Source organism: Anopheles maculipalpis, chromosome 2RL (genome assembly GCF_943734695.1).
Source record: "Anopheles maculipalpis chromosome 2RL, idAnoMacuDA_375_x, whole genome shotgun sequence".
In the NCBI taxonomy this organism is placed as follows: Eukaryota; Metazoa; Arthropoda; class Insecta; order Diptera; family Culicidae; genus Anopheles; species Anopheles maculipalpis.
In genome coordinates, this window is record NC_064871.1 from 38,272,278 (window position 1) to 38,285,536 (window position 13,259).

A 13,259-nucleotide genomic window follows, 5' to 3' on the forward strand; every position below is an offset into this window, starting at 1 on the left:
TTCGATAAACGATGCGATGGTTTTAATGCAACGCGATATTGTGAAACTGAACGTTGAGAAACTAAAATTGAGTATCGTTTATGGGACACAACAGATTTCTGCAGCTCTTGTCTGACGCGTTCTTACACAAATGGAGTTGTGACACATTTTTCATTAAGTCGAGCGAAGCGCTCAATATCCTTATCCCTTTTTTTGTAATTAAACGAGTGTCAATAATCGCTCCCGGAGGGGAAATTCTGAGTGATCTCGATTGTCAATTTCCCAAAGGTTGCAATCTCCTGTTGCTGTTTCAATTAAGCGTATTTCCTGGCCGCTGCCGTACGGTTGCCTACAACCTGGCCAAAAGTAATTAAATATTAACCTAGTTGTTAAATACAGCCTGCCGCTGCGCTGGTAAGCGAGATCTATCGTTTTATTGATTTTAAATGTTTAATGTAGCACACTCCGCAGAGCATACAAATGTATGAAGCCATCGATAAAAAAAAATTATATAGTATTTTGCACACCATCAGAGAGGTGTGACTATTTTATCAGCTAATTCGATGTTAATAAACATTTGGAGCTTGCTCTCCTGGTTGCTGCAATTGAGGACTTAAATTGGCCATCGAAATATTTCTAAACACACCAATGATACGCACATCAATCGGTGAATTCTTATGACTCAATCAAACTGTCAATCAATTAGTTTTCAAACTATATTGAGGGTTAGCAATTAATTTAGCATAAATTATCAAATAACAACATATCATATTAGTTTACCATTCACTCTCTTGTTCTAGTTAATAATTTTCCACAAACTTGTTTGGCTACATCGTTTATTGAAACTACTATATTAGCATGAAAATCGTTTATGCAAACATTTTGCAGCCTTTATGCATTCTGCAGTGTTTTTGTATGTACGCTCACTGCACTGAGCATAAGCATATTGATTCGGTAAATGTTGAATATGTAATTAAAATCACACCGGTTGGATAGATGTCCGTGTCGTGTTTATTTAACACATATAATTTCACCATATACTTCTGGCGTGCGCCGCTATTGTGAGCTGAATCGGTTATTTTCAATTGGTGTTATGGCAGAAATAGGAAGCTAAATATATGCTTGAGAGAAAGAAAAGCAAATAAAGCATAAGCTTCTATGACATGGATAAACCAATTTGAACTGTATACGTGCTCCATTTACCAACAAATTCGGTTTAGCATCAAGCGTCACTGGGGGGAAAAAAAACCGTAAAAATATGCAATCAATCAATATTCTGGGCTGATCCGTTCTGCTGCACTCGCCCCACTAAGGCACGCATTTTTATTACTTCACTTCACTTCCAACGCCAAACGATGTCATGCTCGGTGGAGTTCGATAAAGGATGGGATAAAGTCAGGGGTTAGCAATGCTTAAAAGCTGACTTAAATTGGGCTGATTATTTTTTTTCGATAGTGCTGAAGAAATTAGTACTACTATAATAACATAAAATGTATTTCCCTGCTTAAAAAATAGCATATTTACCGATTTTTCAACTGCTTTGCATCTGAGCCTTTTTGGCCTGAGCCTTTCAAAAAAGTTTCGAATAAAGTATCAATTGAAATCTCATTAATTGTAGCTATACTCTTCTCACTCTGGGTCAGTCCAGAAGGACTGACTATCCAACTACGTGGTATCGGCAAGTCTAGTAAGCCGGCGTGACCATAGATGTCGCTAAGCCAAGAAGAAGACTCTTCTCGCCCATTTATTAGCACATTATTCACAAACAAAGGCTCTTTTGTATCATTTAAAACGTCTATCCCGTATAGCCGTATTGCTCTCGGCCAGGCCGTTTCTCTTGAAATAACAACGATAATAATGTGACATCGTATGTATAAAAAAATGTACAAGTCACATTGAAATAAACATATTTCCTTTTCCCACTCGTGAAAGGATCGTCGTTTCCCCGGGTGAGCTATTCTAAATATTGACAAATTAATGTTAGGAGTAATGCTTAATGGGACGGGGGTATAGGCAACAGCGGCGCCGGTCAAACGGCAGGACCAGAGTTCAAATCCCATCTGGACCGTCCCTCCGTAGTGAGGACTGACTATCCAACTATGCGGTATCGGCAAGTCTAGCAAGCCATTTGATGGCCGGCGTGACCTTAGAGGTGGTTAAGCCAAGGAGAAGTAATATGCTGAATGCTGTCAAGGAATGTTAAAAATTACCTTTTGCAAATAAAACGCTATTTTATACATATTTTTCATCCTCTTCTTGGCTCAACGGCCTCCTAAGGTCATGCCGACTAACTGATGACTTGCTAGACATGCCGATACCACGTAATTCGATCAGTTTTCACTAAGGAGGAACCGTCGCCTCACCACCAGTCCGCCACACATATTATTCGATACATTATGAGGTTTTTCCGTCAATAAAAATACAACAAATATTATAAAATTCTTTGAATAATTAAGTAAATAAATAATCTATCAGAATTTGCTGATAGAGATTAACTGGAGAAGCTCTCTCTTCCAGGATTTACTTAATAGTTTTAGTAATAATTATAGAGTCATCAAGAACAACTCTTTGCAAACACTTTGCCGAACCCTGCATTTCAACGTTCGTTAGGGGAACCCCAAACCTAAAACGCCCACCACCATTGGTATGCGGCCAAATGACGAATTCCACACTAAATTGCGCTTTTCTACGATAACACGGGGTGTGATAATGCCACTACACTGTGACTGGCACTTTTGAGATGAAATTAAAACGGGCTCGGCACATGAAAATCTTTCCTAAATGGGCATAGTTCAACGTACAAAAATTTCAAAAAATAAAAATAAAGTTTCCTATGCTCGTAAGCTCGTTCATATAGATGCTTATTGAATCTCGCACACTAACACTATTAGCGAAGCGCCTTCCTTTTTGGGGACAATATTCTTTTCTTTCGTTTTTAAAGCAATTTTCCTTCTCGTTGGTTGCACAAACTACTGCCAATGAGCGAAAGTCCGCACTGGATAATGGCAACGTTTTTCTGAATGTTAAGATAAGAGAGCGGGGAAAAAAGGACACCCGGGCAAGTGCATACACGTAATGTGATAAATTCTTAGTGACATTCTTTTACTTCTACGGCTTTTTGAATGGTGGAAAGATGGAAAGTAGGCAGAAGGAAGAAGAATCCGGAACTTGCAAACTCATCCGGTGCATAATACGTGAGTGTTCGTTTGGATGCATGCGGATGGTAGTCCTTTTGCATGGCACATGGAGCAGAATCAATTAATGTTTGGCTTCAGGTTTTTGCTTGCACTGATGGGAAACGTTTACCGTTTTGGTACGGTGTGCTGTAAATCGCTCCAAAGGGTTTGTACTGCAGCATCGTTTTTCTAGGCCTTGGTGCTTGATGCTAAAAGAAATCTCAAATCATACTGACTTGTACAAATAAACTACAATGTAGACGTTGCAAGAATCAGAGAACCTACAACACAATGGTTATTCTGCTTGGGTAGCACGTTCCAAACAACACGTGTGAAGAAATGTGTCTTCTATATATGAGTTTTTCATTCGATTTTCTATATTCTTCCCTTTTTCAGAGTGTGCTAGAACCCCTTCCCGCGGAACAAGATTATCCTGCCCGAGTAGTTTTCCGAAACGCTTTGGTTTGGGGACGAAACGGCCATAAAGCTTGAATCGGTAAGCCACCGAGCTGCAACCTAGCTGCACCATTGAGGGCAAAACCTACATGGACCATTCGGAGCACCACGACTACAGCCAGCACGCAAATATGTCGAGTGGAGGTGCTCACGCCGGTCATGGGACGGTTGATCACAGCGCGCACGATCACACGATGATGGACCACGGGGCGCACGATCACCATCACGGAGCGGGTGGTATGGGTGGGGCAACAGGTCCGGCCGGCATGGTACACCATATGATGTCGATGTCGGTAAGTACGGATCTGTCCGACCGTCTGTGCAAAGACGACTAACTTGTCAGAGCATCCCTAATATCTCTGTATTTTTTCCGCCCTTCCAACAGTTTCACGGTGGTTACGATGAAACGATCCTGTTCGAGCAGTGGAAAATCGATAGTCTCAGCGGGTTGCTGTGGTCGATGTTGCTCATCTTTGTGATGGCTGCCCTGTACGAGGGATTGAAATACTACCGGGAGCATCTATTCTGGCGAACGTACAATGCGCTACAGTATCGCCCAGTCACGGTGACGGAGAAAAGCAACGGAAATGGTGTGGCGGTAGCGGGTACATCGACCGCCGAACGGGGCGGTGTCGGTGCGGGCGATGGCTCCAATGGCGCCAGCGGTGCTGGAATAAACGAGGAGGGAGCCCGAATCGTGCAGTAAGTTTCGGCGAGAGCCAAGATCGCTTATCGACGATTCAATTACGCTTTGCTGTGTGTAGTTTGGTGGCGACATTCCTTTGTAACGCGAAAGTCTGCAATGTCCTGCCCTTTGGAGATACGAACAAAATGACATATTTTCACACAATTTTCTCATTTTTCTTTTCTGTGTCCCTTTCTTATTATCTTGCTCAAATTTTCTCTGTCAACGACGGTATCGATCCGTGCTGGGATGCTGCTTCGAATGATGTGTCGTCGGTAATACTCCTGTTGCGCTCTTCATCTTCATCATCATCAATCCTGTGCCCTGTTGTACAAATAAATCGACTCGACAAACACAATCGCCACATATCAATGTCATCACCATACTACCATCGATGGTTGTGCCTCGTCCCGAACCATAATACCCTTTCGCGACCTCCCATCGCTGCCACTACAATTGAATGGAATGCATTTGTTTTGTATTCAACGGTGCATCGGTGCGGGTTTTGGTTCATGCAACCCAAACGTACCATCAAAATAAATCAATAATCCGCGCTTTCTTGGAACGACAAACAGCATGGTTGGTGAAGTGATCCACAAACAACCGTAAGTTTCGTTTACAGTGTAAATATGGGTTTTCCCGTTATTTTGACGCCCATTAGAGCCATAGAAGTACTACACTAAAGGGTATTATAAGTAGATTGCAAGTTAGTTTATTATTGCGATATTAGCATGATTTAGCACGAAAAGCCACCACTAATCTGTTACGAAATAACTTTCTCACACTTAGTTGCATTCAATATCTGCTCCTTTTACTATCATAATCCTCTCTTTCGTGAACTTTCCTTGCATTTTGCATTAAACAAAACTTTAGCCGTGTTGTTGTGCACAGCAGCGTCTACGTTTGCTATCTCAGTGCACAATAAGCCTCCCTGAGTGTCACCGTAAAGAGGCTTACAGCACACACAGAGCTTACGATGCTGCAAAAATAAGGCATAAACAACAATCTTACACGCCCGTTTCCCTTACATTTTTCACTCTATATGCTGCTTATGGATGCATCCTTCACTACATCCCCCTTTTTTGTGCATCACATTTATCCTTGCAACCGTTTTCTTTCATTTCATTCGTCGCTTTATTCGCTACTGGCCGGTTCCTGCCTATGGCTGCTCGTATCGCTGCTCGCGTGTTCGTATTTGTGCTTTTTGTTGTTCGCTTATCTCAAGGAGCAGTCAGTGCAGGTATGAATATTTGCGTTTGATTTATTTCTCCCGGCAGCTCACCAATTATCGCGGAGAAAAAAAGGCTAATCGTATTAAAATCAAATGTTTTTCCACAAACTTTCTTATTACTTATTTTTGCAACTTCGCATTTAGTTATGGCTGGCAGAAGAAAATTGGTTTCGATTTTTGCATTTTTAAATTAGGCAACATTTATGTCGCTTTTCCAAAAGTACGTGTCGGAGGGTGGGTTCGTGCTGGTTAAACATACACAGATTAATAAGAATTAGCACTTTTTGCAATTTGGCGTAAATTAGGCTTGAAAAATTATATTTTCAATAGAAAAAGTTTATAGTTTAAATAGATTTCCACAAACAAAATTTTAACTTCTTAAGACATCTATCGAAAAACGTCATAAGTATGGTTCAGGCCTTGGTAGCTTAATATATAAATTCTCGTAAACAGCTTTGTGCCTCTGTTAGTCTTTAAAAATATCCCACGTTAATAGCATTGATCCTGGTCATGATAACCAAGCTAAACAACCCATCGTTTCACGGAATGATTTGCAATCCAACTTGTTTTCCACGAACGTAAATTAAGCCGTTTGACAAACTAGCATTATTATCATACGAAGAAATGATAATACAACATTGCAAAATTAGAGCTTAATGCGTGTCATATTGTTTAACCACACTAATGTTTCCAGCAGTAGTAGTAAGCTTACTGGCTTGCCCCGGACACGGGTGTTCCATCAACTTCATATTAGCATAATGAATCCACCTCAATTAACAACATGAGTCCATACAATTCTAACACCACTATCACATTCTGAGTTGCGCTACCGCTTCACCTGGTGTACGATTAGTTTATCTCACACTTAGTGACAGGTTCCTCGAATCCGCCGTATCTGTACGAGCGGTGTGTATGTCTGCTCTTGATTTGTGTCAATTAGTAAAATAATGCTTGTTTGCACTGCTGCATCTGTTCAGCTTTCTTCGCCATGGAAAGAGGCTGTGGCGAAGTTCACCAGCACAGAGATAAAGGACATATTTGCATGAGGAGTTTGCTTCTCAGAATGCTTGGTAATTGAAGGATTAAAAGCAAAGACACAGATCTAGCAACGATCAGTTCTTCCTTCGTTCCGGAACATCCAGAATGCTACGTTGTATAGCTTGGTAAACTAGTTTTGATTGCACTACTCCTTCACCTACACGTAAAGCATACTGGTGTGTCCTAATTACCTACACTGTACGGATTAATTTTGTTCCACTACTTAATAATCTGCCAAAGATTTCCGGAAATCAATAATCTCCTTTGTACTCTGATTTTTAAACCTATTTTTTGCATTTCTTCTTCCAGACCAACTATGCTCTCGCTGATGCACCTATATCAAACGGTACTGCACATCCTCCAAGTCACCACCAGCTTCCTATTGATGTTGATCTTCATGACGTACAATACGTGGCTCTGCCTGGCGGTTGTCCTGGGTGCCGGGCTCGGTTATTTTCTGTTCGGATGGAAAAAGTCCGTCATCGTCGACGTTACCGAGCACTGTCATTAAAGCAGACTGAGATCTGGTTGTGCACCACCACCAAAAAAAGAAAAAAAAGGATCATCTGCGGAATGCGTCGCATAGGAGGGGGAAGGATACACCTACAATTCTGTACCTACGTGAGTTGGACTGCTGTGGCAAAGCACTCATGTGACGCTGCCTTTTTTTTGGGAGAGGTACGTTTTTAACTGGCAAATCCTGTCACAGTCCCAATCGACCGTATTGCGCTCGCGGGCTTACTATGAATCTATGGTACTATAGAGTAAAACACACGGAGAAAAAAGAAGCATACATCGAAAAAAAAGACACAACACACTGTACGCTGTAGTAGCTGTGAGGTTAAACGAGAGCAAAAGTCAAACTCTAGAAGAGCAACAAAACAGAAACAAAACACTCGGGGGTGTATTCTGTGGAGCATCAATTTAATTGCAGTGCTAGGAAGGAATCGGATCAGCGCGCTCATGTGTTACCGCTGTATCATGTGAGATATGTAATACGAATTTACCTGTTGATTGATTGTACGGGGTGCAAAGCTTCCGGGTGTGTTGTGTGCGACGATATCGGAAACATTGGAACACAAATTGGATTTGGTCGAAACGACAGCAACAGATCGGTAGTTGGGAGGCGAATGAAAACTGATTGTAAGTACATGCTATGCTCAAACAGGATGTAAAAAAAAGACAACTCTAGGCAAAAAGTTTCCTATCAAGCGAGAATGGTTGTGGGAGAACAGACAAGTTTTGTAAATATAACAGAATCAATGGTGCCGAGTTTTGGGAAGCAAAATTCGCTAATGAGGGAAGGAAGGTCAGCAGATGGAAGTAATCGAAATATCATATAGTTACGGTAGTTACGGTACGGCTCACTGTAAACAACACACGTACACCTGGCAACAATCAGCATGTGTCCGAGATTACACGATTTTGTTTTGTACAGGAATAAAATAATACACTGACTCACGGTACTATAGGAGCACAGGAAGAGAAAGGGCGTAACGCTGTTGCTGTAGGGAGGCAGCAGACATATTTTAGGGAGGAATTGAATCGAATGACTGTTGGTCATATTTTTATTCAAAAATAACAACACAAATCCTAGATGTTGCATATTATATAGACAAACAAAGGCTGGATTCCGTTCGCGAGGATTTCTTGCAAACAAAAACACAAGAATGTGGGAAACATAACCGACAAAAAAAATAAGCAGGAGATGGCGTGAGGAGTAAAATGATAAGAACATTTTCTTCCTACCTTTAACGGAACAACCATGAAATTAGCTGTTACATTGTATCCAGAGAATCCACTAGGAGAATCGAACATTGCTCTATTTGTCCGTTAATTGCTTCTCTTTTATGTTTTTTTTGCTGTTTTATTACACTTATTTCTATTACATTACTTCCTCTCGTTTTTGATTGGTCACTGCTGTACACGCATCGATAGTTGGCCAATATTACTGCCACTACGAAATGCTTTTAGATATTTTTTTAATCCCTTTATTTGATTTGTTTTGTTTGTAACGGTTTCATTTTCGTGTTTTTCTTCTTTCATTGAGATTTAGGTTTTAATTTTGAAATAGCTGCTTCTAGGAACGAATACTGTGTAGACTACTTTTTAAGAACAATTATTGTTTATGGTTAGAGTTATACGAAAACAGCAGTTAATGCTTCATTTTTCCCCGTTCGATTCGGTCTATTCAATGCAAACGACAAAAAATATATAATAAGAAAATAGAACAAAATACAAACCATTTCACCCCTGTACCCGCAGACGCGCTCTAGAGAAGGAACAGTTAGATAGGGATAGGGTTTTTAAGCAAAAAAGAAATGAAACAACAAAACACAATTTAGAAAATGGCTTACCGGATGCGGGTTAGCGTTAGGAACCGAATCGAGTGTGGTGTCAGCACCAACCGTTAATTATTATTGGTCATTTTGCCACTGTTGGGCGTTTTGGGTTTTTTTCAATTTCTCTTTCTATTTTAATTTTCACTTTCCTCCTTGTGTAGAACGTATCTCCTCTAGTATGTTAAAACTGTTAGCTTTTAGTGCAATACTAGTGATTTATTCTCTTTTTTATACAAAACAAACAAAAAAAAAACAAATATATACACACATCAGAATACATAACGTACTTAAAACCAATCTGTATGCAGAACTGCTGAGAAAAAATGGATTTGAGCACTCACCTGGTTGGTTAGCGATCTTCGGAAATGTTGTTGAATATGTTCGCATACGCATAAATTTTTATTTAATCATTTTCGATTGAAACAGATTTTATATATATGTATGATTCCGCTTTATTTGCTGTACGTTGTATAATAATAGTTTTTTTTCTTCATTTGTGTTTACTTTTGCATCTTCACACTAAAATGAAACAGGCGATACTTATTGTAAAAAGAGTTACACTACTAATAGTTGCCTTGGTTTTAATTGGTTGCACAAGACGAAACAACACGTCCCTGTGGCCATGCATTATGCAAATACGGTTTGATTATCTTCTGGTGAGTGTGTGATTTGTTTTTCCACACTTAAACTACATACCGGTTTGGTTTCATTTCCTTTTGAAAGGGCCTCGTCAATATAATTGTATACCCCTTCTTTATGGTGTTTTCACCCGTATTTTCCTCTTTTATCGCTGTAAGGATTGCGTGTTCAATTAAAGTCGGTTTTTTGTCTTATTTTTGTTATCAATTTGTGATTAATCGGTACAAAGAGGCTAAGATTTTCTTTTGGTACATCTTCCCTGTTGTTGCTTTATATTACCCAATTTGGAAAACAAATCGTCTACAATCAACAGTGATTTTATCACTTCAAAAATTTCGTTCACCAACATTTGTACTGCCATTTGTTCGGGCGGCAGCTAAAGCGTAACAAAAGTCATTCGCCAAACCCGTATGTCCGAAATCGGATAAACCCCACTCTACAATGGTTATCTCAAACAAATCCCTTCCAGCACAAAGTAAACACGAGGAGAGGAGTATTAACTACTTTTAGTTACACTTTATAGGTAGTAGAAGCTATTATACTTTGCATTGTTTTCTTTGTTAAATATTGGTTCATTACGTGATACCATAATATATCCATATTCCGTAAGCAGGGTAGCAAATTGTATAGATTATTGTATTATTTTTGAAGGTATTGTGCGTCGAGCACAATACACACACGCGTTTGATTAATGCTGCTGATAGATCCTTTAAACTAGTGGTGGATCATATGATTCTTTACGGGTCATACATAGGTCGAAGTGAGTACAACAAGCTCGGATCGATCAGTAGGATACAGAAAAGATCATCCCGAACCTAAAGGTCGACCCAAACTCGTTGGAATTGGGAATACGACCCGAGCCTACCGAGCGACTTACGGATGGCTCCGTCCCGGTAGTTTTTTGGATCGATCCGCCAATCACTACTACAAATCTCTCGATTCAAATCTTCGATAAATTTTTACTACTGTTGATTAAATACTGAGCGCTACACTTCTATTCCTTTTATAGTTTATCCCGTGTTGCAAGGGTTCACAGGAGAGCCTGTTTTAACCTAATCGATACATTACTATTCAGATGCATCCAGAAACTCATAAAGAGCAAATTTATACTAAACCCGTTCAAGCTCTTGTAGGCTTTAGCTTACCGCAGGAAGACGCTTGACGTAGTCATGACATGATGCGGGCTTCGTTTCTGGTTTTGAATCTAGAGTATATCTTAGACTGTTTTCGGGAGGATGCCGATTGTTTTTGTACCTTTGTGTAAGTAATAAAATTCCTGAAATTCTTAATACAACCAATGCTTGTAATTGAGATGGTCTTTTTGACTTCCTACATACTGCGGCTGTTGTCCGGTTCCGTGTATTAGTATCGATTATACTCCCACTTTTTTACTCCAATCTCGTTGCTTGGAAAAATCATACAATCCAGCAACCAAAAAGGACTAGTCGTTCTGCATACAACTTGCATGTGTCACCTCTTTTGTCGATCACTCCAAACAGGAAGGATGACAAAGTTTCCTCCTACGTCAATGTCATTGTCACTCGCCATCATCAGCATCATCATCATCATCTTCTTCTTCCCATTGACCAGCGTAGTGAGATGTGTTGGTAAATACTCCCATCAATTGACCTATTTTTAGCGATTTTCTATCGATCGGATGAACGGGTGTTTTCCAGCAGCATCTATTTTCAAGTATCATTATCCCTTTTAAACTCCCCCACCACCAATCTAATTCACGGCTCATTTGAATACTTTCTTTGTCATGTGGAGAGTGTGGCCCTAACTCACGTGTCCTCATCATCGTCAAGCGTCGCAGTATGACGAAAGGCGAAAATAGTTACTAATAATGGTAATAAATACGAAATGAAGCGTTATTCCTCTTCATCTACTCTTTGGTATCTCGCAACGTCCACGTAACGGATCCACCCCTAATTACACCGTAACTTGCACGTTTTGAACCACGGTCGAATATTCCGTCTTCGAAGGGACGAGATAAAATGCTGGATAGATTTCCGCACCGCACGGACACTTTGTGGCTGGAAAAGGGTTGCAGAAGGGAGCAATGAAAAAAAAAAACATCAAAAGCTTTAAGTCATATCAAACTTACCCATCACCCAGTTAAAGCTGCCCAGCTTCACGGTACACTTCGGACAGTACAGTCGGCCCTGCGTGTTGCGATAAATGTCCGTCATCCAGGCAAGCGGCTCGATGAAGAATATTTTATTGCACATCGGCGTGTCCTTCTCGGACGACCGGTTGCTATGCTCGCTGCTAATCGAACTGCGACGCACCTTTTCCGCCAGCTCGTTCATTCCCCCACCGCTGGCCGATGATCCCGTTGCCATGGCATTTGTGTGAACGTGCTCGGGCACATTTTCACCATCCTTAGTAACCTGTGATGATGGCGATCGGTCACATTCGGCCTCATCGCCCGTTCCTTCCTCCTCGAGTGTGGCTTCCGGTTCGCGGCCAATCTTTGCTGGAGATTGATGGACTATCGTGGCCGATTTTGGTTTATGCAGCAGTAAGTTACTTCGAGAAGCAACCACACGGCGACACTTGCGACACCTATACACGTACGGTTCGGGTGATTCCTGTGTTACGCCCGGATCTGTCTTCACCACGTCCATACATTCCGTTGGCAAACGTTTCGCTTTCCGCACGTTATCACCGGCCAAACGGAGCCGGAACAGCTTGTACCGTTCGTTGGTACGATCGATCCGGTACGCCATCCGACCGTACAGCTTGAGCTGATTCACAAATCCTGGGTTGGGCATTACGAACAACCGTTTAGCTTTCACGCGCTGGAATGCGGCCTCGTACCCGAGACGATATTTTTGCATGATGTACGCAATCACAATCGTAGCGCTGCGGCTCACGCCGAAGTAGCAGTGCACTAGCACGTGACGGCCCTCGGCCAAACTGTCCGCAATGAAGCGATTGCTGTCCTCGAAATGTCGTATCAGATCCTCGCGTGGTACGTCCGCTGCTTGTATGTGGCGCACGCGAAGATTCGGATGGTCGGTTATATGCACCGGCAGTGGAACGGAATCGATCGACAGGATGCTCCGGATGGTGTGCCTCTCCAGCGTCCCAATGTCAGCTGCTGCGGATGCATTACCCAACCACAGGCCCGGTTCGATCTCATCCAAACTTATTGGACCAGCGTTAAAATCTTCGCGCGTTAGCACAGTGGCCGGTTCCGGTGCACGACGAACGCTGGTTGGCACCAACTTCGTAACGACTGCGATACCTTCGTTCATGGACATGCTGCTGGTTTGACCTATCTTGAACGACTGCGGCCACAGAGCACTCGTTCGACGAATGTTCAACTACTGTGGCACTACTAAATCAAAATACACTTGACAACTTGGGTGCACTGAAAGCGAAACGCAACACACGCGAGCGTAGCTATGGGCAAGAAAGCAAGTGACACGAACTGCGGTGGGAAAATTGCTCACAGCTCTCTAGCACGAGCGCTACACTTTTTGCTGATCGCGCGCACGCTTACCAGATGGTTTTTGAATGGTGCTTGAACAATGAAGAAGCGCGCCTCGTTTGCCGAACGGCTTTGCTCTACCCCCTATAAATCGGTTTGCACTAGCGTCTTTTATCGCTGGCTCTTCAGTCGTAAATCCGGTTCCGGTGTGCCAAGAGGTGCGCGTGCAAAGTTTGTTTTGTTTATTTCGGTGCAGGTGGGGTGGTTGTCGTGG

At 41.8% G+C, this 13,259-nt stretch overlaps 3 protein-coding genes across 5 annotated transcripts in view; 2 read left to right on the forward strand and 1 right to left on the reverse strand.

Moving 5' to 3' along the window:
- Positions 1 to 13,259, forward strand: part of LOC126557843 (fizzy-related protein homolog) — a 444,135-nt gene that overhangs the window by 64,591 nt on the left and 366,285 nt on the right. The window lies entirely within an intron of this gene.
- LOC126558847 (high affinity copper uptake protein 1) lies at positions 3,618 to 7,076 on the forward strand. Of its 3 annotated transcripts, XM_050214922.1 has the most exons (5): positions 3,618 to 3,904; positions 3,997 to 4,313; positions 4,872 to 4,901; positions 5,522 to 5,536; positions 6,875 to 7,076. In XM_050214922.1, the coding sequence occupies exons 1-5, from the start codon at positions 3,701 to 3,703 to the stop codon at positions 7,074 to 7,076; spliced, it is 768 nt and encodes a 255-aa protein (XP_050070879.1). In that variant the 5' UTR covers positions 3,618 to 3,700. The 3 variants fall into 3 exon arrangements, with proteins under 3 accessions (XP_050070879.1, XP_050070880.1, XP_050070881.1); XM_050214923.1 differs by lacking the exon at positions 5,522 to 5,536; XM_050214924.1 differs by lacking the exons at positions 4,872 to 4,901; positions 5,522 to 5,536.
- LOC126558122 (dual specificity protein phosphatase MPK-4) lies at positions 11,479 to 12,846 on the reverse strand. The gene is made up of 2 exons (XM_050214076.1): positions 11,654 to 12,846; positions 11,479 to 11,582 (listed from the first exon to the last, which is right to left on the reverse strand). Exons 1-2 carry the CDS (start codon positions 12,813 to 12,815, stop codon positions 11,479 to 11,481), a joined length of 1,266 nt encoding a protein of 421 aa, XP_050070033.1. The 5' UTR covers positions 12,816 to 12,846.